Source organism: Porites lutea, chromosome 4 (assembly GCF_958299795.1).
Source record: "Porites lutea chromosome 4, jaPorLute2.1, whole genome shotgun sequence".
Taxonomy (NCBI): Eukaryota; Metazoa; Cnidaria; class Anthozoa; order Scleractinia; family Poritidae; genus Porites; species Porites lutea.
The window spans coordinates 10628076-10655780 of record NC_133204.1 but is presented as its reverse complement, the minus strand read 5'-3'; the positions used below and the strand labels follow the sequence as shown (position 1 = coordinate 10655780).

Genomic DNA, 27705 nt, shown 5'->3' with positions numbered 1-27705 from the left:
GTCAAATTTTGGCAAATATTTTTGGAGTTGAATTCGAAAGGACTGTATCAAAGTTCAGGAAAAGAAAAAGAAAGTTTTGTCTTGTGTTCCCGTCCTTGACAAAACGTGAAATTTGGCACTTGCGCGTTGTAGTCGTGCAATGACGGCAGAGAAATGTGCATAAAAGTATGATCCACGTGCAAAGTAGTTGTTTTGCTTGTCTAAACCTATTGCTTTTTCGCCGTTCTCGTTGCCGTCGCCGTCGTCGTTGCTTAAGCTCTCTAATAGTAAATAGCGGTAACTCGGTCCAATTAAATCTGTCCTCAATCAGCTCACTGACTAAAATTATTAAAATGTTGACCGTTATATATTGCCTTGAAGTCTATTCATCAGAATCCTCACTGCTGCTATAATCTCCCAGCATGCCCAACGAGCCTAGTCCACTTGAGCTGGGATCTGGTTTGCTGTTTGAACTGTCAGCTTCCTTCTTTGAATCTGATAAATTTTCTTTTGATCCACTTGATGAAGTGCCCGTTTTTATAGCTGCTTTTACAGCAGATTTTTGTCCACTGTTTTTGTCCTTGTTAACTTTAACTAATGATGCTAGTTGTGTCTTGTTTTGAAGTTTTCCAATACTAACACTGCTTGATGTCTTTTGTTTCTTCTGGGATGGTTGACTGTCTGCATCCTAAAACAAATGACAAGATAACAAACGTTCCAACTTTAGATTTTAATGGTCAGGACGTTGATTTACTCTTCTTTTAAACAGCCTCTTTTGCATTAGGGAGGCAGGATGGCTGGGCAGTACAATGCCATGCTCAAGTCCCACTCTAACCACTACCTAGTAGAATTCTTTGAAAGTAGTCCTGGATTCAATGCTTACCTCCGCCAGAATATCTGTGGCTTTTCTTCTTGTTGGTTTACTGACTCGGGATGTTAGTTTGTCCCCTTCATCTTCATCATTATCACTACTGTCACTCAATCTTTTCTCTATCCTCTGGGCACCAAAATATGTCCTAAAATTAAGTAAAAATAACACTCCTAAAAAGAGAATACATGGTTTATAGATGTATGTTGCAGTTGTTTGCATAATTAATGTATGTTTGCAAATCTGTCCTTTAGCAGTATGTTTGAAAGTAAAATATAGTTCAAGTATAGTATTTAACTGATGTAATAAAAAGTTAAAATTAAAATCGGAGCCTCCGCTGATCAATTACATTGTCAGTATGCATTGGGCAGTTTAAAAATTAAAGCACCTTCAATCCAGCCAATGAGACCACAAAATCAAATGATTATAATCTTAAGCATGGCCAAAGGAACTGCAACATAAGCATACTGTTAACAAATAATCCAAAGGGAGAGCTTACTGTACTTCCTGTTCATCTTCTTCTGCTTCTCTGGCTCGCAGTTCCTCTTCTGCTTTAGCATTTAACTCCAGAAGGGTGTCATAATCAACTACAACAACAAACCAAAACCAACAGCACATTATGTCAGGCATCAAGTCCCTTATCATACAATGCAAGCCACCTGGGACAGTCTTCTATCAACAAAAAAAATATAACGTTTGGATTTGTGGTTTCCATGCAATGACCTCAAAAACTAACATAAATATCTTTTCTCTCAATATGCATTATTATTCAGCCATGGTGTGTTAATTTATAGTTAATTTAGGTCAAGCCTGAATTTTTTCAGTTTTTTTTCTTTTCAGTGGCTTAGGCTGTTCATAGTACTGCGAAGATCATGTTCACATTTGTTATATCTCTATCCGCAGTTCAAAACATGATTCATTTCATATATTTCAATTCATGTCATTTCCACCATCGTGTATATTATGAACTCACAATGGCTTGTTCTCCAGTTGGTTTAGCCTGCGTGGCAGGCGTATGCAGGCTACAGTTTTGTGGTTTTGTGGTTTTGTTAGCTCCATGGATAGAGGGTTGCGCTTGGTCAGAGTTCAATGCCTAGTCAAGCCTGGAATTTTTCAGGTTCTTTTTTGACTGTTTAGGTTGTTCATTCTACTGTGAAGATCATGTTCACTTTCATATAGGTTAGAATATTGCTGACATAAACTAAAGCAATCTTCCACCTTTTGATTTGTGCCTTAAAAAGCATCCTCCACTAAGTAAACATGATCAGATACTAAGAGGTAGTCAATAGCACTTTATAATGGGACACTGCTTTCTCTAGGGGGTGTAGGGGGACTCCAACCCCCCCTCCCCCCACCCCCCCAAAAAAAGGAAATATACTCTCTCCTCCACAGGCTTCCCATGTGAGGCGGAAGTCAAGCGAGAAGTGTGAGAGGGGGATGACGAGAATGAGCGCAGAGGGCGGGCAGCTCCTTTTGCCCCTACTTTCTTTCATAATTAACTCAAATGTCCCCCCAAAAGTGGTCGTGAGCAATTGGGGAGCAATCGGGATGAGGCAGGGAAATATCAGAGATGAAGAAGAGCACTTTTTCTTACAACGAAAAACTCGAAGATTAGGATTTTTCGGGGGAGGGGGGCTGTTGTCATCATTTCATTATTTTGGCATTTCTCAGAGTTTAGTCTTGCTCAGGTTAACTTTCAGCTGACATCTCTCCCACAGTGATGTACCCTTAACCCTTTATGCCCCAATAGTGTCCAAAATCAATCTTCTCCCAACGATATCCATAGATTGTCAAGAGCAAAGTCTACGAGAATTAATAAAATGATCTTAAAGAGAAAAATCTTTGATCTTTTATCAAATTCTCTCAACTAATTCTTAAAGGAAATGTATGGAGATCAGTTAGGAGAATTTGTAAGTGGACATCGGGGCTTAAAGGGTTAAGGACTACCCAAGCCTCCTTGAGGTTACAAACCATTAGCCAGTCTGGTGTTTAGATCTCTCAGTTCCTCTAATTTCTCTAAAATATCCATCTCCTGTTTGGATTCTTTTGTCCTCTTTTCAAGAGCCTAAATTGAAGAAAGCAAAGAAGAAAATATTGTTACAACAGAGTTTGCTCAGTTTAAATCATTTTTTTATTCACTGGAACATAAGTCCCAGGCAATAAGTTAAATCAGTTGTCTTGATCTTGATTTAGTTAAAATGCTTGTCATTTTATTATTACTATTAATAATTCCCAGCTAACTGCTTCTTTGAACTCAAAGCTACTTTAAGGCTGGTTTTCATGTGTGATGGAAGCAAACGCACAAGCTTGGAGTCCTTGCAGTATTTCGCCTGGAAAACAGCTTACTGAATAAATGAATGAATGAAAACTAAATATTTAAGTGTTTACGTATTTAGCTATAAGCTAATGGGGGACACTGTAAAAAAATATGTTAAATACCAGATACAAATCACTAAAAAATAAAAAAATAAAAAACAGGCTTAACATGCAACTCTGGAGTTAACTAAGATCAACTAAACTGATTTGATCAAAATGCCATGTTTATATTAAGGTGTGCAATTCGAAATTTATTGTTTACCTAGATGTATCTCACAAGCAAAATAATGTTACATGAATACGTTGAGCAAACTGCAGTAATACTGCTAACTTGGTCGCAGTTATGTGGAACTGTTCCCTGCTACAGCTCTTCTTTGAACAGTGCTGTTGTTACGGTACCTTCATGGGATTATTTTGTTCTTCCTCTTCTTCTTCTTTCTGTTTTCTGTTCTCTTCATCTTCCATTAATTTCTGTGCTTGAAAGTTCCTTGTTGCTCCATTTTCACAAACATAATCAGTGTTCTCAGGATCAGTCTATGAAGGGAAGACTTATCATTAGCCCAGGATAAGAAGACAGACTACTTCAAATTTATCTATGAAGTCTTAACAATGGTTGGCAATTAATGTTTCTTTGAATTGATATTATGGTTCTTAGGGAGCAAGTGAAAGAAACAACCATCAAAGGTTTGTCTTACATGAACTTATTTTCATTACCATAAGTACCACTACAGTAAATAAATATTGACGAAGTACATTGTGGAGAAAATGTGCTGACATCAACGAAGGGTAACTTGATTGATGCATCACATGCCAGGTCTATTGTTAAGTTGTTGTGTTCTTTTTCTCAAATGCTGTCACTTCAGTCGCACTCTGTTATTATTGATTGTTTTTTTGCAATAGGAAATTTATTTACTTTATTTAACCTAGGCAGTATTATAGCACAATAATGAAACATGCATTGTAACTATGTTAAGAATCCTAACTGTCAGAGGGGAAACCAGTACACTATTTAAAAGCATGGCTAGTATATACATGTAAAGGTAGAATTTCGTTCACTGACTCTGGTCCATAAGTTAGAGTCAAGTTTCAAGAAACTGTCCTCCACTCCAAGAAGAGCTGGACGAATTTGTTATTATATCTAGTAATTTTTAGTAATTCTGTCAAAGAAAAAAACCAAAATTTTACAAGCAGCTCACAGCTCAGACAACTCTTAGAATCATATGTGAAGGCTGGGTGGGAATGAAACTGCTGGGTAGGTAGAATGATTTGCACTAACTCATTTAGATTGCATAGCTGACGGGATTTGCGCAGAAGTGCAGTATTGTTTTTGCAGCAGAGCCGCAAGAAGAGTGGGTACAAGTCAAAAATCCTGCTCAGCTTCACGTGGCGGCTCTGCCGCCAAGAAAGTAACCGACGCAGGCTATAACTCATTATACCTTGAATGTTATCTCTGATACACATCTAGGGCATCTGATGTAAAATCTGAATCTTAGAAGGCCAAGGTATGTTTCATTTTGTACAGTTTCCTGTTATGAAACAAAAAAAATAATAGCATTCAGGGTAGGGGTAACAAATTGATAAATAAAAAGAAGTAAGATAATCTTGTATAATATCTCAACTACAGTGTGTTTGTTTACTATGTGATTGCTGATAATTAATTGTTTATAGGTATGAAAATTATGCAGTTGAAATTTTATTGGTGTCCAATAAGTAAACAATTTCAACAGTGGCCATCTGGAATTAATTATTTTAAAGGTTTATACCATCTTGGTGACTGTAGGAATTTATTAAGTTTAGCCAATCAAAGGAAACAAATTGTGTGTTTGTAAGGTTACTGAAGGCTTTTAACAAGCAGGTACACTAAAAGAGCTGGTATCAAAATAGTGGTAAAGTTTTTCCAAGATAACAGTCAGTGATGATTAGATCAAACAGTGTTATTGTTGTTTTATTGTTACTGTTGTTGACAGAAATTGGATTTTCTAGTTGCATGAGAGCAAAAGTTAGGTACCAGGGGCCACTGGGCCAGGGGTTGCTAGAGCAGAACCTTGAGTCAGAAAGGAGTCCCTTCATCCACTTAAGAATCCCTTCCAATGTACACATACCATAAATTATATGATCAAGCACTTATCAACCTGTATATGTTAATCGCCTTGGGACATTCTTCTGGAGGAACTACGTAGGCTCAAAATACTTATCAATTATTCCTAGAGCCCGAATGAGCTATTGACTCAGAGGCCATGAGGGTGAGAGGAATAATTGATTTAGTAAAATCCAACTAGTCGGTCAAAAATATCGAGAAAAACCAACTTAAGTTAGCAAAACGCAATTCAGCTGCAATTGTCTTGGTTTTCGAAGCCAGTGCTTTTCTTTATGAGTGGGCTATAACATATAGCCTGGTAGCAGCTCAACCAATCAAAGCACAGAATTGATAATAGACCACTAGTGGGATTTTACTAAAGTGTAATAGACTGAGGTACACTGTAGACCCCTCAACTATCCCAACACAATCTCATCATGAGGTACTGGGGCCAGGGAGAGAAACTTGAAAGAGCAAATATGGGAACTAAGACCCTGCGACAAAACTGTGTGGTGTCTACAGCGTATCACAATGACAGTCGAAAGATGATGATCATACTGATGAGGATGACGTTAACCCTGTTACTACCCACCTTCCTAGCATTGAATTTCTTTCCTTTGTATATGTATTCTCCACAGGTGGTACACCTAAAAATATTAGAAATTATTAAAAACTGAATCAATGGATAATGCAATTCTGGGGTGTTGGCTGTGGAAATGAGCTGTCCATGGTAGGACAATCGTGCGAGGAAGCCGATTCTGAGAAGAAAGAGAAGTACCAACCACTGCAGTGGGAGCTTACCAAACATTACCCAGGCTACAAGATCCTGCAGCTGAACTTCATCATGGACATTGCTTTTTTTTGGGGGGGGGCGGGGGGGGGGTTGGTCCAAGGAGCTAGATGTTGAGATGAGTAAGATCTTTGGTGCAGGATCGAAACTACTATAATAATAATAATAATCTTTATACTTGAAGTTTGTGAATGTTATCCATTGGCATCTACTTCACCTAGCTATTGCCTCAATTTCACAACCAACCTCATGTTAAAAGGGGCCATGAGTCGCACCACATACTGACGATCTCGTGAAAGTCCAAGCTTAGGGATCTTAGATGCATCGAAATCTGGAGGGTAGTATTTCTGTGGAATACATGTACAAACAAAGAGTCAAAATCCTTTTCCTTCTCATGAACCTGGAAAAAGATTTTAAGGTTACTTGAATAAAGGATAATGTAACTAAAGCCCTATTGTAATAGATAAGAGTGGAAGTCTCATTCTCCAGAGAACAGCAAACACATGCGCAGAAGGAAAAAGTACATATGCTAAACAGCCAATTTTAAAGGGCAGCACTAAAACACAGAATCCGGAATCCCGAAATGGAATCACAGAAACAGAATACGGAATCTGTGAAAGATGGTTCCAAGGGATCAATTTGAAAAAAAAATTATTAGCAATGACAATAAAAATAAATGAATAAATTTAATACCTGGGCAGAAGAGACAGCTGTATGATTAGAGGAGTCAATTCTGGTGAAAAGACTCTTCATACCACTTCCAGCAATGATTGAAAATTCTTACGGAACAGCAAAGCAAGGAGTAGGATGTTCCTGGCTCCGAGATAGTTGGGCCCGCGTAGTTGAGAAAGCGCGGAAAAGAAAAAAAAAACGGGAGGAAACTGGATCCGAGAGCCTGAAACAGGCTAAGCAAGGAGAAAAACTATAGCTGAGAAGTGTCACTGACAATAACTAGTTCCTTTAGAAAAAGGTAAGTTTAACTGAAAGGTGTCGCCATCAAGTTGTTCCTGGGTGTCTTTTCTGGGTTGTCTTCATCAGTGTTCAGTTTTATTTATCAAGATAACTTACTCAAGAGAACCATGGCATTGGGAGTCCAAAGAGAAGAGAGAATTGTGCATGCGTTTGCTTGATTCCGCAACTGATTACATCAAAATAATGCACCATGTTTAATAAGCCTCAATAATTATACCAGTATCCCATTAGCATTCAGCTTGGCAAAAAAGTTGAACTTACTGCTAAAACACTGGAACTGTGGCAGTGGCGGATCTAGACCTTCTGATAATGGGTGGGGGGGGGGAGATCATCCAGACCCTGATATAAGGGGGGGCGGTCTCAACAATAAAGGGGCGGGCCCCCCAGGCCCCTCCCCTGGATCTGCCACTGTGTGGTCACGTCACGGGTTGATCATGGGTTGACTATTCAGTTTGGGGACAATCAAGTGGTGTGCTCTGAGACCAACTACTACCACTCTTGACATGTAGCTTAAAACGTAAGGTTTAACTGTATTATTCAAGCCATAAACTCGTGAATAAAAATTATTTGTAAAATTACTTTTAATCGGCCTTGCAGTGCAATAAATCACGCTATGGCAAACCTTATCAAGACACATTAACAAGCATATATTTTAAGGAAACTGCAAAGAAAACTACAACAAATTCTCTTTGGATTGTATTAATTATGCAAAGTGAAATTCCTTACTTTTGTATCATTGATATTTGATTCCGTATTCCATTTCCCTTTCTGTTTCCGTTCGCGTGATCCCATTTCCGGATTCCATGTTTTAGTGTTGCCAACATTTATGACATTTATGACATTTATTAGATGGGTAGGTAAAAAAAGATTCGTAGCTTCTGGACCAAAACAACGATTAATACGTCCAATTTTTAAGTTTTTTCCTCCATAAAGCTACGGTCCCCTTAAAGTAACTAAAGCCAGTGGAGTACTATCGCAAGCTTGGAATCGATGCATCGAGCGTCATACGTTTGAAAAATAGTATGAGATCGCTGCATACTTAATAAATGTATGGAGCTGTCTGGAAATCTTAGCAATAATTCAAATCACCTCGCTGGCTATTTAAAGCATCAGAAACAAAACCAAAAACAAATGAAATCAAGCTTTTATCACTTACGTTGAGCACTTTTCGTTCCGACATCTTGTTTTCTCTTAAAACTAGCGGTTACCAAGCTATCCCATGGTGCCCATTACCTCAAAATATTTCTGAGGAATGATACGGCAACACGCAACGAGCTAATACAAAACACAGAAGAATAAATTATGAAACGCATTGTTTTGACAGCTGAGGAAATCAGCTAGTTATTTACAGAGAATCAGGAAGAGTTGTCCTAATGCTATACCGCTAGCGACTGCTACTCAAGAAATTGCACCTTTGTTCTTGTCTACTCGCACGCTGTGTCTGTGTGTCCAGTCTAATGAGTCAAGGTTAGAGACATCACGCTTCAAGTCTCCAATCGCCGATCTCCTGTTCGACTACTTTCAATTTCATATCTTGCCCCTTCGTTAATAATCTGGCCCTCAGGACATCTACTCTGGATTTCAAATGCAAATGCTACGAATTATGACTGCTTCGTTTGCTCGGTTGGGAATTATTTTTCTTCGTTTCTGCGCGAGGTCGTCGTAAAAGTGGCAAGACCAATCACCTGATCTGAACGGATACAGTATATTCTGTCATTTTATTGTCAACACAGTAGAAAACAGCGGTTTCAACGGTTTGCGGGAAAGGATCCTTTTCCTAACTGACAGTAACACCGACAATATGAGAGGCAAGTCGACTGTAAAAGCCTAACTGTGCTTTGCTTTTCACTACAGGTGTTTTTTATAACATAGTGGTGGGGCGGTGACTTCTCATAACTTAAATTTCACGCTGGTTTGCAATATTTCGAGCAACGATGGTAGGTTGTAAATTTCATAAATTTTGCTGTGGGTAGATTGCTAATGAATTTGGCTCAACGGGGGGTGAGCAGAATAACTTAAAGAACGGTAGCATAATAATAATTCACTGAAAAATTTAAATGTTTGCACCATAAATATGGCTTTATGACTCCTCTGTTGTCCTTTTCACGTGATGCGTATTAAAAAGTTTTGTTTCTGAGTATTAAAAATTCTCACATTCTCGTGGCAGATTTCTCAAAGGACCTCACAAAGCCATGCGATTAGTTCACAATTTTTTTACATTTGCGGAAGTGGAAATTAAGAATAGCTCTTTTGTGAAATACTAAAATGCGCTTCATCGCCAACAGAGCAGCCATTAGCGCAAATAAAATCGACGAGAATTTTAATTTACTGTTTTACAGCCTTCGGTATACTGGAAATCTTTGAGGATGGGTATTAAAGACTCGTGTAATAAAAACGTTTGGTTAATTTGAAGAAAAACTCAAAACTGAAGTACATTTTCCCTTAATGACAGAACGTATAATTCGGACTTTCACAGGGTGAGATGTTCTTTGCACGTCGACTATGATCGAATGTTAACCGCCGGACCGTGGCATGTCGCTTTGTGATAATCCTAGCACCTTATAAAGGAGAATTTTGTTCGAACGATCGACGCCTACTGCTGCGAAATTTCCTTCCTTCCGACCAAAAAATCCCAAGCTGACCGAATTTTCGTAAGTTTTAATAGGATTCTCTAGATCACATCAATTGTCGTCTGTGGATGTCACTCGCGATATTATTTCTTCAGTTAATCATGAGCTTCAAACAGTTATTATTCGGAAGTGAAGTAATTTATTATTTCTCGCCTTTTCATCTAATGTGTTTTCTTTTCGTCTCTTGTTCTCGGTTCCGCATGCGGAACAAATACCGAACGCTTACAATCACAGTCTTCGTATTCGATTCATTTCTCACCGATTTTATTGTTAATATCCTAGGTTTTGGAATTGGAAAATCGTGATATGATAATTTGTTAGCATCGGCCATGGCAGGAATCTTTGAAGCTGGAGATATAGTCAAGTATGGTGAAATGATGATCAAGAGACCTCCAACCCATGCAAAAGTTCGGATTAAGGTAATTGATTTTTAGTAGAAATTAACGTAATATGTTTAGTGAAGTCACAAGTCCAATCACGTGGACTTCTAACAACTTCTAGATACAAATTTGCCATTTTGTTTTTGCATGCAATATCGATATGAGGTATATGTGGAAGTTGCAGTTTGGCTAATTTTTATGGTCCAAAGCTCTTTAACATCTAATCTTCTTGATCTGTGAGGTGGCATTGGTACTATTCTCGCAGATCAACTTCATCAAGCCTACAGTACTACTGTAGTTCATTGCTAAGAAACAGGACAGCCTCTTTTATGTTAACGATGTTTCGCCATCCACTTACTCATGTAATTGGCTGTCAAAGGGATGGCAAAACAGATGTTCATATAATACCACAGTCATTACACTCACTGATGAGCTGCATCATGAAAATGAAAAGTTTCCTAAATTAAAAGTTTTTGTTAGTGCTATAACAGTGTACAAACATCCTTATTAGCGAAACAGTCATCCAGGACTTCCCTCACCAAATTTTTTTGGGTACATTATACATGAATGCAGAAAGGTCTAGACACAGCTGTGTTATGGATAATATTGTTTGGTTTTTTTCACCACATAATTATCACGTAAGCAGTTACATGTATTGGGAAGAAGACACACAAAATCATGCTCAACATGAAAATTAAATTATAAATTATGACTCGGGAATGTTGAGAAATTTAAGATTTACATTCCCATGTGTTTAATATAATTTGTGTTATACAGACAGACTTATGTTGAATGCATGAACACCTTAAGGGTAATGTAAATAAAGGCTTGAAAAACCAATGCAAAAACCATGAACAACCGTTGCTCAACGTTGGATCAAACAAGATCGTGATCAGTCGAAAAAGATAAAAATAAAATTAAAGTAAAAAAGACTACTACTGCAAAGACTGATCAAACAATGTGATTTTAAGCCTAAGGTATACAATATTTTGACTCGCCAATACCAGTCTTCATCAAGTTTATTAGGAAAAATCATGAATATAGAGAATATATACTGCTATGAAATATTATAAAATAACTAAGATAGTGCGTGCGTTCTGATTGGTTAAAAACCTATGGTTTATTGTGCCGGTAAACTCATAGACAACTTAAAGTTATTTTATAAAAGCAAGAGACCACACTTTCCATGGGTTTACCAGCGTGATAACACACTTGGGATGTTGGGAGAACACTCGAAAAGCTTGTAAATCACTCGCCTTCGGCTTAATTACATGTAAACTTCGGCCTAATTACATGTAAACAGCAACTTGAAATCTTAGCGACAGCCCTGCTGTTTTGTAACTCAGACTCCCCACTAATGAGAGAGATTTGGTTTTGTCTCATAGACATTTACTTTATCAGTTAACTAGAACTCAGTTGTTAAACTCAGATTTCCCTCTTTATTTCAATGTATTTAACTTCCCTTTTACTGCAATTTTCATGAGTAAATTATTCCATGATAATTTAACTCTGTTTTAAGAAGTCACTCAGTAACTGGAACTCTTAATTAACACATTACAATACACTAAATAATGTTTCACGATCTTTCAATGTGTAGCTCATAAAAGCTATTCTTTTGTCCTCGAAATTTTCCTAGAATTAGAGGAGAAATTTCAAAACAGAACTTTCATTTTTAGAAGTGAACTGAAAACCAAACTGAATGGATGAATATAACTTGCAATTATGAAACAAATAAACACAAAAAAGTATATGTACATGTAATTAGTCATTCACTAGTAGGGCTCAAAATGAATTTGGGACTGTTACCAGTCGTGTTGACTGGCCAAAGGAATTTGAGCTCAGTCAGATCTCTCTTCTGACCTGTCAAAATTTTAAAAATAACACCATAATAATTTGAACATGCTAGCCTAACAAGCAAAGACATACCGGATTGAAAAAAGATGCTGGTCCTCTTAAAATGTAATGTGTGAAAATGTGGGCCGCTAAACGTGCTGATCCGGTCAAAATGACGAGCAAAGTGAAAGTTTGTCTGGACAAATGGTCGTCTTGGTCAGACACAATAATTTGTCCATTGACCAGCTGTTATTTTGAGCCCTGACTAGCAGGGGTTTCTTAAAGGGAAGGGCACCTGGCAAAACGTGACTTTTCCCAGCTGCTTAACATCTCAAAGAACTTTTTAATACAAGGAACAATAAACGTCAAATTTCCAATTTATCACATGTGGCATCAAATCCCTTTGTTTGTTATGTGTTAAAAGCAAGAATCACACCATAATGCATCACAAAAAGAACTGTGCTCCATGAAAGACCATCTGAAATGTCTCAGTGTTGTGGGAACAGGTGTGAGCCAAGGCAGCCCAGAAACGAACGCATGAATTTTGATCGCTGAGTATTTTTCGTTTTCAACCAAATTATACCAATTTATACCACATTGTGGCTGAGATGCTGACAGTCAAGTCAAGTCAAGTCAATTTTTATTTAAACTCACACAGAATAATAATAATTAATAAAAAAATTAGTGCTTTAAAATATAAAATTGAAAGATTGTGAAGGGAAAGAAAATTTCAATTGTACGTTCTTTGTGCAGAGTTTGGGACACCTAAATAGTTCGGGGAACTAACCGAGTAGGTGACCCAAACAAGAATATGAGTAGAAGGAATAATTTATAGATGCAAAATAGTTGTTTTAGATAAAAAGTATTACTTCATTAATTAAATAGTAGTTAAGATAATATAATCGTAAAACATTAGGAATCAATAATAGTATTATAACTATCAATCAAAGAATTCTTGATATGTTGATGAAAACTGGAAAACGGCTTGATTTTCTTAACATCAATAGATAAAGAATTCCAAAGTTTTGGACCAGTGTAACTGAGAGAACGAATGCTGTATTGAGTGCTATGAACAGATTTAACAAACAGATTATCAATCTGTGATTGACGTGTATTATATGAATGAATTGACAGTGACTTAGATAGGTTACAGCTAAGTCTATAATCATTCTTGTTTCGTGTGACACTAAATACTATTTAAAATGTAACAATATGTTAAAAAGATTATGAAAAAGTACGATAAAGAAAAACATACTGATTGCCCTGATGCAAATCCATGTCAATGGGTCTGAAGTTGGTACTAATTAAAGAGAACCAATTTGTGTGTTGGATAGTTGGTATCAAATCATGATTAAATTGTCTAGAAAATTTATCTTTTTTGGCAGTTGAAAGACATTGTCTGCAGGTTCAGAATACACAAAAACACATCTGTGCAACTATAGAATTTCAAAATTTTCCAGGGGACCGTACAGGTCTTGCCAATTCTTTGCCCAAGCGTCAAATCCATTTGCCCTCCTGTTCAAACGTTAATGAAACCCCTTTAACCCTTAGATCAGTCAATTTAACTGACACAAATTTTTTTCCACTGGTATTTTGAAGAAGAGGGTCTTATTGTACATATTTCTGTAATCACAAGTTAATGTCTTTTTTTCTTTTTCTTTAAGGCATGGCAGTCTAAATTCTTTGTTTTGCGTGACAAAACACAAGATTCTTGTCAAAGACTTGAATACTACAAAGATGCGTCGGCATTTGAATTTCATAAATCAGCTGAACATTGCATCTACTTAGACAGCATTGTTTACATTGGTGAAACGCAAAGCTCTAAGTCACACTGCCATCCACTGATGGTCGTGTGTAGCAAACAAGGACCCTTTACTCTGGGCTGTGACAATGAAGAAGCTACAGCAGACTGGATACATGCATTAAATAAAGTCGCTGTAAAAGTGGGTGGGAATGGTTCGTCTGAGATGTGGCAGTATGCAAGTACAGATGACAGCCCTGTAAATACTCCTGAGGTTTCAAGGCGTATTTCTCATGAAAACTCCTCTGGAGTTCCTCACAACTTAGAAGAACAAGGTTCGATAAGGAAACTTTCTAGAACGAGAACAATCAACTCATCAGCTAATGCAGGTAAGACATAAGACTTTTATGTCATGAAGTTTTAAAAACTGGGGGTCCATATTATCATTTTTTTTTAGGTAATTATGCAGGTATCAATGTTTAGACGGAGACAGGGGTACAGGCATGGGTGTAACATTTGAACACTTCCTTTATCCCATATTTTGGGATTGTCACCACAAATTTTGTCCTAGACTGCAGACATTTGAATTTTACTGTGCAGAGATCTGGGTCCTTCATGTAAATTCATGTTTCAAGACGTGCCATCTCGGAAAAGTTGTAGATCGGTACATGTAAGTGAGTATAAATATGTCAAGTTATTACTTTTTTTGTAATGCAATACCATTACAGCTTTCCATCTTGTATTGAGTGTATTAACTTAAAAGTTGTTTAAAGAATATTGCAATTCAATTCTGCTTAAACCCGCTCCTCCAAATATGAGCCCCCCGAGGGCTTGTACTTGGAATATTTCCATCAAATACAAAGTAAAACAAAGCAAAAACAGTAAATTTACCTTCAACTATAAGGCTAGCCCAATCGATTTTGAGACGCAAATTTCCCTCCATAGATAAGCCCCTCCGAATATAAGCCCCTCAAAAAGGGCCTTTTTAAAAATATAAGCCCCAGGGCTTATTGTCGGAATTTTACGGTATGTTGGTGACCTAAAGCCAGTTTATTCACATGGCGTAAGCAAAGTATAAATCATCTAGGTTTTTAACAGCCATATGGATTCAATTTTGGAATATTTTCATGTGTAGTTGGGCAGACTTTATACTTCTTCAATCTACATGTACCGTATTTTTTCGCTCATAAGGTGCAGCATTTTTTCAATGAAAGTTTGCTTGATAGCTCTCAATCTGTTGTAATTTCCGGGTGTGTCTTATAAGCGAGTAGCTTTGGGGAACAAAACAAAATTGATCAAATTCTTGACTCTAAAAGCTCTAGCTGCTCATCCTCTTCTTTGTTATTGGTTTTCAATGACTTCTACATCTTCTAAAGCTGGTATTAAATGATGAATAAATCCTTTTCCATTCGAAAAAAATCATCTGGCATCAATCATTTTGAACTGAATGTTGATGCTTGGTAACCAGGCAAATTTTTGAGCCTGTGCTTGATCCAACAGTCATTTCCACACTGCGATCTTGCACTTGTTTCAGACCTTTATTTTTCAAAGAAAGCTCCCAAATCTGTTAATAGAAATGTGAGAGCACTTTTATCACAGTTATTTTGATAAACGAAGGCTTAATTTTACCAGATTTGGTACAAAATATTCAGACTCATGTATTATGCGATCGATTTTATCTTGATACTAGCGATGCATGTACCGAAGTCAATATGCTGCAGCCAAGCCAGCTGACTTGTTTATGGAACAAAAACAGATTCCCTTATTATTTGCAGCTTTAGAAAAAATGCTTTTTGTTTGATAGGTGTAATTTTTTTGCTTTTGATCAAAATATGTAACCTTTTACGCTTTTGTTCACACAGGTAAATGGCTGTAATCAGCCTCATTGGAAAGGGTGTTGTTGTAGTTAAGGTGAAGATCGCCAAAATTCGTGGCTGCACCATATAGCCGGGTATTTTGGCTTAATTTTCAGTTTGTCAACTTAGAAAAATTGCATTGAAAAGTTTGGGGTGCATCTCATAACCAAAAAAATATGGTACCTTCGATAATGTACAGTAGTTGGAAATGTACATTTCAAATTTCTCTATGTTTGCTTTTAATACATGTCATTACACAGTTTTGTTATCCCCAGGATGAGATATTTTATCAGATTTGAAGTACTGTAAAATTCCGAAAATAAGCCCCTCCAAACATAAGCCCCACAAACTCGTAACGCAAAAAACCCTCCGTTAAATCACCCCTCTGATTGTAAGCCTTCAGGGATTTGTACTTGGAAAGTACCCTCAAATACAACATAAAACAAAGCAAAAACAGTACAGTAACATAAATTTTTGTATTTGCCAAAGAACTATCACGTGTGTGCCAAGTGTTTGTAGTCAGAAAGTGTCACAGTTAATTGCTGTTTGTGTGGTTCCTCTTCACTCTTGGCTTTTATTTCCTCGGTCCATATTGACAAAGTAGTGGCATGGCTACGTTTCAGAAAGGTCTATGTCCTGAAGGCGAGTTTTAGTAAAAACTTTTTGCAAATTACTGAGGTAAATTTCCTTTCAACTATAAGCTAGCACAATCGATTTTGACACAAATTTCCCTCCAAGTATAAGCCTAGCCGATTTTGAAATGCAAAGTTCCCTATGTATATAAGCCCTTCCGAATAGAAGCCCCTCCAAAAATAAGCCCCTGAAAAAGGGCCTTTGAAAAATATAAGCCCTGGGGCTTATTTTCAGAATTTTACAGTATTGCCAGTCCCAAGGGTTGGGAATTTGACCAAAACAAAGGCAGAAAAATTCAAATGCCACACCTGTACCCAAACCCCCCATCTCCTTCCAAACATTGATACCTGCATTAGTGCTCTAGTGTTTTTTTTTTTAATTATACAGTGTAGATCAAACTTTTTTCATTGTAATAAAGTCGTGTCTTATTTTTAATTTAAAGGGCATCATACATATATTTGTCTTCATTTGCTTTTAAAAAAGATTTCTTATAATGAATTTGCTGAATTTGTTAAAAATGGTCATTTGCTAGGTTTCTTTTGCCAAGCACATGATATTTTCCCAGGGCACACTGTGTCATGTTAAATGAACAATGGAAAAATAAATGTTATTACATGATGCTTTAGTCTTTAGAGGAGACAGGTTTTATCTTTCTATTTTCTTGTTAAAAAGATTTCTTTTCATAGACTTCCATTACCAGAACTATCATAGAAACTGATCTGGGTCATGCAAAAAAAAAAAACAGAATTACTTGTAAAATTAAGTTACAGTAGCCTGTGCAAGGCTCCCGGTCTGTGTTGACCAGGGAAAAAAAGCAAACGAGCGAAAAAGTGCAGGAAGAGAGTATTGGAGAACCTTTAATATAAGCATCTTTTTAAATATAACCTCAATCTGCCTGCTACCCCGAGCACTTCCTGAAAAAGGGTTTCTTGTGTCAAAATGTCAAACGTCAAGACGTCAAAAGGTGCAGCATGGGAGGGTTTCACATGCTCAGCATGTTTGTTAGACTCTGTACATGCAAAGCCAACTGGTTGACGTGAGTGTCAAAGTATACTGTCACAATTTACCAATCGTAGGGTTTACAATGAGTTGATATACTGGAATAAGGTATTGAAAACAATCCTTACAGGCTCCACTACTCCGTCTCTCCCCAGCACCCATGCGATTTATGTGCAACTTTTCTTGATCTGCTTTTCTCTCTCTCTTGGAACCTGGAACAAGGCTGAAGTTATAGAAATTAATACGTTGCTCTGATGAGGGTGTGGACTGTAAATTTTGAAAGACCAAACCCACCCTCAGATTGTGAAAGTCCATGTTTATGTATACCACTATAGGTAAGCCGATTTTGTGTATTGTTTGATTCCCAGGTTTTTTTGTTACCACGAGGCTGACTCCTTTTTCAGAGCAGAATAACATCAGGGGGGACTACATGTTATGCATTTCAGAGGGGCATGTGATCCTTAAGTCTGTTGACAAAACTGTTACTATTGTGACTTGGCCTGTGGGTCATCTGCGATCATACTTAAGTGAACCTGCCAAGACTGCTGGTGACAAGGACATGCAACTTCTTACACTGAACGCTGGGAGGTAATACACAGCTACTTATTTCTACTTGTTAAAAAAAGGTAAAGGCCCACACCCTGTGAAGAGAGACGAAGTGGAGTAAGTTCCTTGTTTAAGGAAACAATGTGATGGGTGAGGCATGAACCCTGGACCTCCAGATCCAGAGTTCAAGGTGTTAACCACTCGGCGACATACACCTCCACTATATACACTTGTGCCAGAAAGGCAATAGAAGTGTCTGAGCCACTGTTGCAATTAGTTTTGATGTTACTCTTTGAAAATAAGAAACTTTTCAATTTCAAAGTTGATTTAAGCTGAAAGCAAGCATCTTAATTATCCAGCGTATCTGTCAATTCAGTTGTTTTAAGGAACAATAATTAACAATTGAAGCAAAACTACATTTCAGCCCATCAGTAGCACGTGGAGATACATTTGTTTAGACCTATTGTTCTAAGATTCTAGAGAAGTTGAGTAGTTTTGGGTGGTAAATCGAGTACATAGTGATTGTGGGAGAGATATGTGTGTAAAATCCACGTAACTGTGAGTGTTTTTTTAATCTTAATATATCAGGAAATTCATTGGGTTGGCAGCAATTACAAGATTGCCAACACCACTTAACATGGAAAATGGTTTCAGAAAGACAAGCAAGTTCTGTTTAGTATATTGTGATGTTAAAATATTCAGTGGCTAAGAAAAACTGTGTCCCACTTAATAAATTTTTCTCTATTATTACTAATTACAGTGAAACTCACAAAACCTGTGAGCACCAGAAATTTTTTATGAAATGTTATTGTGCTGTGAGGAAATAACCAATAGGGCGTGAGAAAACTAAACCGCAGATAGCAATGTTTTATAGTTTGGGGTTTTAAGGTTTGCTCACGAGTCCTGAAATTAATTGTGATTAATCACTACACAATCAACATTCCTGAGATGTTTCAGGTGTTCTCAGTTTTCTGAGTTTGTCAGTAATAAATATATTACTGTTAAAATAATAATAATAAATAACCATTTACCTAATCCAGCAATTATAAATACCAGTTGATGCTATAGTAACGGTATCAAACACATGCACAATACATTCTTGTATAGTTATATTCTTGATGCAAGGTCGGTATGACAACTTGTCAAAAGTGCCCTTAATTTTAAGCTTTAAGGGCTTATCATAAAGAAAGGGGTTAGTCCAGTGATCCCCATTTTTGTCCCTAAATTGCGAGAAGCCTGTTAAAGTACTCCTTTTTGCTAAAGTTTAAAACATCTGCAGCTTGAGGTTCAGAGCCACTTTAACTTTTTGGATAATTTAAATTTAGTGTACACTTGAACTGTTCATTTTATTTTATTATGCATTTGGAGAAATTGCTTCCTGGCTGATTTTAATCAATGATAACAAAAGGTTAAATTTAGAATGCCCTCCCACCAATAAATCCCGGCATCGACGCCATATGTGGGTTGAGTTTGTTGTTGGTTCTCTTCCTTGCTCCGAGAGGTTTTTCTCTGGGAACTTCGGTTTTCCCCTCTCCTCAAAAACCAACATTTCCAAATTCCAATTCGACCAGGAATCAGGTAGAAGAAGAACCACTATGTGGATGTGCTACATGTACCTCCAAATCGTTATTTATTTATTTACAATGCTGTTGCTTTGATAACTTTTAGTGTAAACAACAATGATCTCAACTTGTTCAACAATTTTTTTATGTAGCCTTCGAATACAGCCGTATCTCCTCACTCGCTTGTTTAGCAGCGAGGAGCGAGGACAGACGGCTCTTTTCGCTGGCTATTTTTAACGCCACTAATATAGCATCAGAAAAAAATTTTGTTTATTGTTGCAAGCCATCTTAAACTTCAGCGGTTGTGGATTTTGTGGACAGCTGCTCATGGGATCTTGGAAGGGTAAACACTGCAGATGTAGAAGTGCTGAAACTTTGATGTTGTGGCAGAGGCTCGTCCGAACTGCTTCGCATGAGGGAGGTGGGGAGGGTAATCATGAAAATATTGTAAATGGGGTGGAGCTGGACATGCCTATGGCAAGCTAATCATTGATTGTGACATTTTTAATATCCTTTTTATTTACTTCACAGACGCTGCGCTACTGGTGAAGGGATTTTTCAGTTCCTCACTAAACATGGCGACACCATCATCGATGAAATCCGTCGGCAATCACAGCACTTATTTCAGTCAGCAGCGCAGAAACGTGAGGCATTTGTCCGAGGCCAGTCATTAAACGGCAGTGACCCTAGAATTTCCCCACCCTCTCATCCCTCAAGAATCTCACGGACCAATACTGCACCCCCTGAAAGGCTGACCAGGATTTTGGCAAAGAAGGACAGGATACATTTGGCTGAGAACCCCAAGAGACTACGCTCTGAAACGGATCCTACTGCTGACCAGAAATCAGAGAACGAAAGTAATGCTGTTACAGTGAACGGGGCACCAAATGGGTCTGCCTCAATCCTAGGCCTTCGACCCCGATCAGCAACTGACTCCTCTGTTGAGAAGGCTGGAGACGATGAAGTCTTTCTCACTCAGCCCACGCCGTATTGTGAAATTAATGACGGCGTCCAAGAAGCCACGGACACCAGCGAGGTTAGTGCTTACATAGATCTGCTCTCAGATAGCACCGCTGAGCCAATTCACATCTCAGACCCAGTTCACTCACGGAAAATGTCCAACGAGTCACTGACAAGCACGAGTTCGATGACCAGTGAAGATGGGAGCATGCGCAATAGATCTTTGCCCAGGAACCTTTCAAGTCCGCATTTGATTCCTGAGGCCGATGAGACGGACGCCGAGGGATACATCAGATGTGAAGCCCTGCAAACAGGACCCGGGGAAAAAGAACTTGATGGAAACGGAAATGTTGTTAATGTTTTAGCGTCTGAAAACGCGCCCGAAAATCAGATGTCTAATTTATCAAGTACTAAAAGACGAAGCCTCCCAAGTTCTCCTAATGGTGTAACCACGGTTAAAACTGGCGGCTTAGAACTCTCACCAGCTAACGCCAGGATTAATCGAAAAATGCAGGAGGATTTGGTTGCTCAAATAAAGGATCCTAATGTTGAAACTTTCCCGCCAAAACCGAAGTTAGAGAGGGAGCGTGCGCTCAAGTCCGAAGATGTTTTCCCGCCAACTCAGTCTAACACGGACAACGAAGGGTTGAATACGTCTTTAGTCGCCGCTGGTCAAGTCGATGCAGCGCATGCGTTATTAGAACAAGCCAGAGATCCCGAGTCCTCTAAAAAGCTCTTAGATCAAATTATCGCTCAAATGGAAACACCCTTACAGCATGACGTCAGCGAACTTTTCCCTGCGGCGACACGGAAACGGAACAGTATTGGAGCAGTACCTTCAGAGGCTGTCCGCGCTGACCAGGTCAAAAGCAAGGGAGGCTCCCCTTTCAAAAAACACACTGTGATTGAAAAGAGCAAGTCGACTTGCGAAGGATTCTTTCCGCGTGCACCTAGCCCCGGGCCTCCTCCTGTTCCACTTCGTCCAGAGACTATGGACAGGAGAAAAGCGTGTTTGTCTGTGGGCGACATCTCTGAGGATTTACATAAGCGGCCGGACTTAATAAACATGCATCGCCCGTCGTCTACGTTTTTCGCGAAAGGCCTGAAGAGTGTTAATCCTCAGACTCTGATGTCGCCGATAAGGGCCAACTTTAGCGCCAGTCAACTCGGCGGTGGCGGCGAAGCTGCAATACATGCCCGGCTTATACAGAACACCGAGATCAGAGATGAGCTTGCACAGTTTTCTGCCTTCCGAGCTCAAACTGTGGCTACCAGTGAAGATATATCGACATGTCCGATTGGTGATGGAGGAGGCGCCGCTACCTGTGCAATAACAGACGAGGTGATTTTTAACACTACAGATTCTGGAGATAAGGTTCGTAAATCTACCGAGAGTTTAGACGAAGACGTGCAATGCGACATGTCGAGACGTAAAGATTCGAAAGCGAGTAAGTTTGTGAAAAAGGTAAAGAAACTCGCGCCGAAACCGAGGCGAGGGAGCAACGACTCGCGAGAAAATGACGATGATTATTCGGGCCCTTCGGAAAGACCTCGGAGAGAGTCTCTTTCCCCGGGGGATGCCTTGGATTTGCAAGGACGATTTACAGGAAGCGAAACCAACTCACCAGAAACGTCTCCCAAGATGAAGAGGAAAAATTCCAAAACGTCACCCAAAGGTAAAAGAAAGTCATCTAGTGAAGAGAAATCGAAGAAAGACAAAGAAACGTCGGCCGCGAAGATATTACGCATTGTAACGAAGGGTGACCAAAAGAAAGATGAAAATAATCAGAAAACCTCTTTTAAGAAGGTCTCAAGAGAGGAATCGCCAAACAAAGATGTATCAAATGATAACATCTCAAAACCTTTATCTCCTACAAAGTGTAACGCTTCAGGACCAGAAAATCCCAGGAGAAAATCTGAAGATGAAAATGCAAATAAAAGTTACGAGAATTACGAGTATATTGACAAACTTCGCCAAAGCGTGGAGCAAGTGGAGCGACTCGCGGATAGCGGAAGTCTACCCTCAGGCGTTTTCCAAGAGCCTGCACCTGCCATCCCCCCGAGAAAGAAGTCTGATCCCCCACCTATACCCCCAAGGATACCGAGGTCACCTCCCTCTCCTAAGTCAGCTGCTTCTCCCGTTCATTCTCCCCCACCTCAACACGCGACGCGTCAGCCACAACCCGCTGTTCCACCCCCGAGGGAAGGAAGGCGACACAGCAGCTCTAGTACAGGCAGACATCACAGCAGCAGTGGACAGAAGGATGACTTTTTGCCTCCCCCACCCGTACCCCCACGAAACACCCAGTCTCCGGAGCATAAGAAAGTACAGCCAGCCAACAAAGCATCGGCAGCGCGGACACCTGTCATTCAACTTACTTGTTCGTCGCCTGAAAACCGGGACGATTCCTCTGAAAGGCAAAATTCGGGTGAGTGTGCGGCAATTTCGTTCTAGGGCCCCTCCACGGGAGGGGCGCCAACGGGGTTTATAAAAATGCGTCACTTATTGATTGTAGTGACCTTAACGCAACAGGAAGGCAGAAAGAAGAGGATGGCAAAAAGTTGTGTGTGAAAAACGTGACAGGACAATTACTTGCAAGTTTTGTCGTGATCTTTTACAAAAAGACCTGTTAAAGGAAGATGAAGTTTGGCGGAACATTTTTTTCAGGCATAATTATTGTCACGCTTGTCACACAAGGTTTGCCGTCTTCTTTTCCCCGCTATCCTTCTGTGTAAGTTCACTGAAAACAACCCTTATACAAAATTTTGGGTGACAAACAAAGAGCATTATGGTATGTTATGGTATTTTCTGGAGTGGTCAATGACTTAGAACGTGGTTTTGTGAAACACTGGCTAAACTCCGTTTAAATAACTTGCCCAATCTTTCTACACACAACGCTCGTCGGGAGGAGCGTTACGTGACGAGGCTGCGAGGGAGAATAAGGGTGCTCCCGCCTTTGGAAAGATTTGATATTCTTTCTCCAGGTTACATTTGGTACATTCCTCCCTTTCCAGTAACTTGCGCTCGATCTCGACGATCTTGCGAAAAATAATCAATGTTATGTCACCGTAAATTTTGAACATATAATTAGCGTAAAGAAGTACAGCCAGGGAACTTACCGTGACTTGGTTCCTCTAACGGAAGGAGGAAGGGAAGCGGTCATAACTTGACGGCCAAAAAAGGAGAGAAAATTGGAAAAATCAGGGAAAAGACTTGACGTACTTTCTGAGACTATAGTAGCCGTGTGGTAGTACATGCTCTGGAAATTTGGGTTTAAGCTCTGGTGGCTGAAACGGGTTGAGTATGTTGCAGTTGTTAGAATAATGAAACTTATTTAAGTTTGAATTAATATTCAGTTTCAGATTCTGAGGATCCTAAGAGTTGTGCGACATCCGATAAGGTAATGTATGCAACTGAATGGCTAGTGTGCCGTTTGTGTCCCGGGGCGGACCTCTATTAACCCCCCCCCCCCCCCCGGGGGGTGCTTATTTATTGCAGACAAGTTTGGGCGGGGGCTTAATAGAGACGGAGGCTTTTAGAGAGGCGGGCTTCTTTAATTTAGAAAAGACGATGGTATCGGTTCTCCATAAAGAACTGGAATGCAAAGTGGAAAAGCTCAAAGTACGAGAAGCCGCCTGTTAGCTCAGTTGGGAGGCGCCGGTCTGCTAAGCGGGAGGTCGCGGGTTCAAACCCCGGCCGGACCAACAACTACGGTCTTTAAATAACTGAGAAGAAAGTGCTGTCTTTGTAACGACATCTGCAAATGGTTAGACTTTCTAGTCTAAAAAGATAAAAAACCGTAGGTCCCGTCTCACACCACTTTCACTGATCTGTTCTTGTGGGACGTAAAAGAACACACGCCACTGTTCGAAAAGAGTAGGGGACGCAGACCCCGGTGGTGTGGCCAACCTTTCTTGACGGGTTGTGGGATTGGGTAGGGATGGCACCTTGCATGGGACCTATGAGTCCCGTTCGTGCCCATTCCCTCTGGGCAGGCTTGTGTCCAGAAAAGCCGGTAAAATAAAAAAAATTTGGAGGTCATGCAGCGAAGGATCAAAAACGAGGCCGACCTTCCAGCATGTGAACAAGCAATCCCGGATCAGCTCAAATGAAGTTTTACAGTCGTGATTGATTAACATAGTCTATCATTTATTCCAAATCTTAAGCCAGAGGTAATGATGGGTTCGTCAAATTCGGCTGTATAAAGTACCGTTAATGCTCGAATTACACCCTTCCGATATCTCTGTATGTCTTCCGTTTCAGCTGACTTCCTCTTTAATAAGCTCCCCTCCCCTTTTTTGAGGGAAAGAATGTTAATGAGCCCCCCCTCCCCTCCCCACTATTATTCTTCCCTAATAAATGATAAACTGCATTAATCGATCACGACTTTAAAACTTCATGTGGACTGATCCGTGATGATTTATTCACCAACTGGAAATTCGGATTTGTTTTGATCCTCGGCTGCATGACCTCCAACTTCTTGTTACTAAAGTTTTCCACCTTGTTTTCTAGTTGTTTACGAAGAACTGATACCATCGTTTTTTCTAAATCAAATAAGCCTCCCCTCCCTCTCAAATAAGCCCCTTGTCTCTGTTAAGACCCCCTCAAATGTGTTTGAAATAAATAAGCCCGCCCCCGGGGGGGGGGGAAGGCTTAACAGAGGATTTACGGTACGTCATTTGGTGATCGCATTGGTCCGCAACACCAAGAAACTCCTTCTATTTGACGACTTTAAATTTGAAATTGCTGACTTTTTCATTTCGGTACTACAAACGTGCTACTGTGCCGCTTTCATCACTATAATTTTATTTAATTTTCCAGATTTCAGATTCAAACCCTCCAATACTGTCGGACACTCACCAGTCGCCGGAATCACTGTCGCATCCAATCCCCCGCCGGCCACCCAAGGGCGAGCGAAGGACTCAGGCTAAAGAATATTTTCGCAGCCATACCAGTCAGCGTGTTCGTTCTCCCTCGTCAGACTCTGATGGTGGTGAAATGGAGGATAGAGACTTCCCGCCGCATTCTCCACGCTACGGAAACATCGAAGAAATAAGGATGAATGCGCAAAGAAGCGAACTTGAGGGAGCTACCTGTCGAAACCACTCTTCTCTAGAAGAAATTCATCCTTCGACTCATGAGAGCGATGAGTCCAGCTGCGTCAGTGCGTCCCCTGTTGAAAGGAAGAGTTTGGATGACGGGCGCGTAGTAAAGTCGCATAGAGATGCGCTGCGTCTGAAGATTAACTTGAAGAAGGAGCCCTCAGTAGATGAAGATGTCCCGCCCGGAAGCAAGGACGCTGAAGGCGTGACAGAGCAAAAAAAGCCGAAAAGACCTGCTACTCCTTTGAGTATAAAACGAAACGTATTTACAACAGCTAGCGTGAGTATAAACTAAGTTAAGGCCTCATTCAGACTTATCCCGATATTTCGAAAAACGATTTTTTTTTCCTGTTGTCAAAATCGTAGCGTGTTCGAATCGTTTTCTCCACTCCACAAGAAAACGCTAAGCGTAGTGCTATTCGTGTATGATGCATGACATCATCGTATTCGAAAACCTCCGTTTTCATCGATTCACACGTAAAAGAGTAGCTGGCTTTATAAAAAATCTCCACTCTGGAGAACGTTTTTGAAAATATGCGTTTTCGGTACACGTGTCCACCGGATACGCTTGGACAGTAGGCCAACACCGAGAGAAAAATATCCTTTTTCAAACAAGAACGGATATTTGTCGGCGGGGTCGACACGTAGAAAGCTTGGAACCAAATCTTGTGACAAGCTTGGTGGGTGATGTCACATACATCACTCGCCATGAGGCTGGAAATTTGTCTGTTTTTAGTTTGCGCTTTTTTACATACGTTTTGAAAGCCCCGAAATGTCAATTAGAAGTAATGTAGTTTTAACTTACAGTTTGTGGCTCAAACAAAGTGGTGTTACCACTTGCAAAAAACGTTTCCAAAGTTCTTTTTGTGATACTATTTATTTTTCGTAATTTGAATTTTACTGTTCTATTTGTTATAGGCGTTGCCATATTTCAGTATGTTCAGTTTGATCAAGTGATGACGAACGAGTGAAATTAGGAAGTAATTTCACGTGCGTTTTGTCAAGAATTCGAGTAATGTTTTGGGGAAATTGCTAGAATTTTGATAAAACACAAGTGAAATTATTTCCTAACTTTACGAGTAAACTATAACTGTGAGTTTCGACTTGTTCATGTATTGAGACCTCCATGCACTGGAAAGGTAACAATTTTCTAAATTTTTCTAAAAATAACCGGTAAGAATCCTCCTTGCTGTTGAAAATTGTGCTTTTTTTTCATGTGCCATTTTGGCACGGAACGTTGCCATAGTAGTTTCCTAATGTCACATGTGAAATTCTGAATTAACGCTGACATTTCACGCCAGAAGTAAGGAGTCATTTCTTAGTCATGATATTACAGGATTAACAGCTTTGTTCTGTAGAGTGAACTCTTGCATTGTGTTCATATTTGGTTGGCGATTGGGCAGAAAAACTTTTTTTTGGTGGTGGCCGGGAGGGGGGGCAGGGGAGCACTTAAAGATACCAATTGTTATAGAGAATTAAAGGTAATTTCAAAAATGGATATAATTTTGCAGTGGAGGTGTTTATGAACAAATCACCCTTCTCGTTGTTGGTCGGTAACCCAAGGGGTGCGGCACTCCTTTGTTTGGCCGCCGAACTGGTTATGGTTTTGAGCGTCATGAATCTTAAATAGGGTATACAATTTCACTATTATTCGTCTTGAACAGGCTGGCGATGAGCCATAAAATCTAATTCCATTATGTTAGTTTGAAAAATTACTTAATTCTGTAGGCAAAAAGAAACTAACCAGGGCTATAAAAAAGGGTCTTTTTTCTATAACAAGGTAGTGATATGAGCAATTTTTGTCTACTACTACTACTTGAGAAATTTCTGCAATTTGATTGGCTTGGAGCAGTAGTATTTCAGCTTAATTTGAAATACCTACATGTGAAAATTACAGACCTTTAGCAGGTAGTAGTATAAACAAATAATAGAATGATTTGTACGTGGTATTTGGCATAAATGCTACTCGTGACATTTCAAAATTGTCTCAAATTTCACTCGCCTAACGGCTCGTGAAATTACGTGTAACAATTTTGAAATATCACTCGTGGTATTTATGCCAAATATCGCTACAAATCATGCTATTACCCATACTAATCACTGTCAGGGTTTGAAGGTCTCTGGGCGGCATGTCCCTACCCAAACTCCCCTTTGAGTGCCTCCCCGGGGGGTGGGGGTTCGGTAACCTCTTGTTTTATTGTTTACACCTTCTGATTCTTCATGGGTCCGGTGGTAATTTTAAGTTTACATAGTCTTGCAGTTGCGAAGCGATGTTGTATAATAAATTATTGTATATTTCCCTTGGAGGGAGTTGATATCTCAGACGAATATTTAGGAATTACTTACTGTTACAGTGGAAAATAGTATATATTTAATGGCCTTAAAAATTAAATCATTTTTATGTTATGCACTAAATAATTGTAAGGTTAAGTCGTTAAATTAAAATATTTGTCTTATATT

General features: G+C 39.3%; 2 protein-coding genes across 5 annotated transcripts in view; one reads left to right on the top strand and one right to left on the bottom strand.

Annotated features, from left to right (window-relative positions):
• LOC140935827 (splicing factor YJU2-like) overlaps positions 1–8541 on the bottom strand; it is a 9046-nt gene extending 505 nt beyond the window's left edge. Inside the window, exons 1-10 of the mRNA XM_073385400.1 lie at positions 8415–8541; positions 8159–8277; positions 6277–6377; positions 5833–5887; positions 4600–4689; positions 3563–3697; positions 2819–2912; positions 1347–1434; positions 863–995; positions 1–667 (exon numbers count right to left, since the gene is read on the bottom strand). The exon at positions 1–667 is cut by the window's left edge and continues 505 nt beyond it. Of these exons, the coding sequence (XP_073241501.1) occupies positions 362–667; positions 863–995; positions 1347–1434; positions 2819–2912; positions 3563–3697; positions 4600–4689; positions 5833–5887; positions 6277–6377; positions 8159–8182 (1026 nt within the window). The 5' untranslated portion in view covers positions 8183–8277; positions 8415–8541 and the 3' untranslated portion in view covers positions 1–361. The remainder of the gene's footprint in view (positions 668–862; positions 996–1346; positions 1435–2818; positions 2913–3562; positions 3698–4599; positions 4690–5832; positions 5888–6276; positions 6378–8158; positions 8278–8414) is intronic.
• Positions 8270–26666, top strand: LOC140935826 (uncharacterized). 4 transcript variants are annotated; one of them, XM_073385397.1, is made up of 8 exons: positions 8270–8673; positions 9915–10051; positions 13510–13975; positions 17443–17662; positions 19714–22571; positions 23500–23543; positions 24965–25525; positions 26164–26666. In XM_073385397.1, the coding sequence occupies exons 2-8, from the start codon at positions 9962–9964 to the stop codon at positions 26200–26202; spliced, it is 4278 nt and encodes a 1425-aa protein (XP_073241498.1). In that variant the 5' UTR covers positions 8270–8673; positions 9915–9961; the 3' UTR covers positions 26203–26666. The 4 variants fall into 4 exon arrangements, with proteins under 4 accessions (XP_073241498.1, XP_073241497.1, XP_073241500.1 ...); XM_073385396.1 differs by having other exon boundaries at positions 8270–8810; XM_073385398.1 differs by lacking the exon at positions 8270–8673 and adding an exon at positions 8805–8939.
• The last annotated feature ends 1039 nt before the right edge of the window (positions 26667–27705 follow it).

Excerpts from the sequence above, each read along its gene's own strand:
- LOC140935826 (XM_073385397.1), top strand. The coding sequence starts at position 9,962 with ATGGCAGGAATCTTTGAAGCTGGAGATATAGTCAAGTATGGTGAAATG. Across the intron at positions 10,052-13,509 it reads ATGCAAAAGTTCGGATTAAG|GCATGGCAGTCTAAATTCTT; the intron begins GTAATTGATTTT and ends TTTTTCTTTAAG. Across the intron at positions 13,976-17,442 it reads CAACTCATCAGCTAATGCAG|GTTTTTTTGTTACCACGAGG; the intron begins GTAAGACATAAG and ends TTTGATTCCCAG.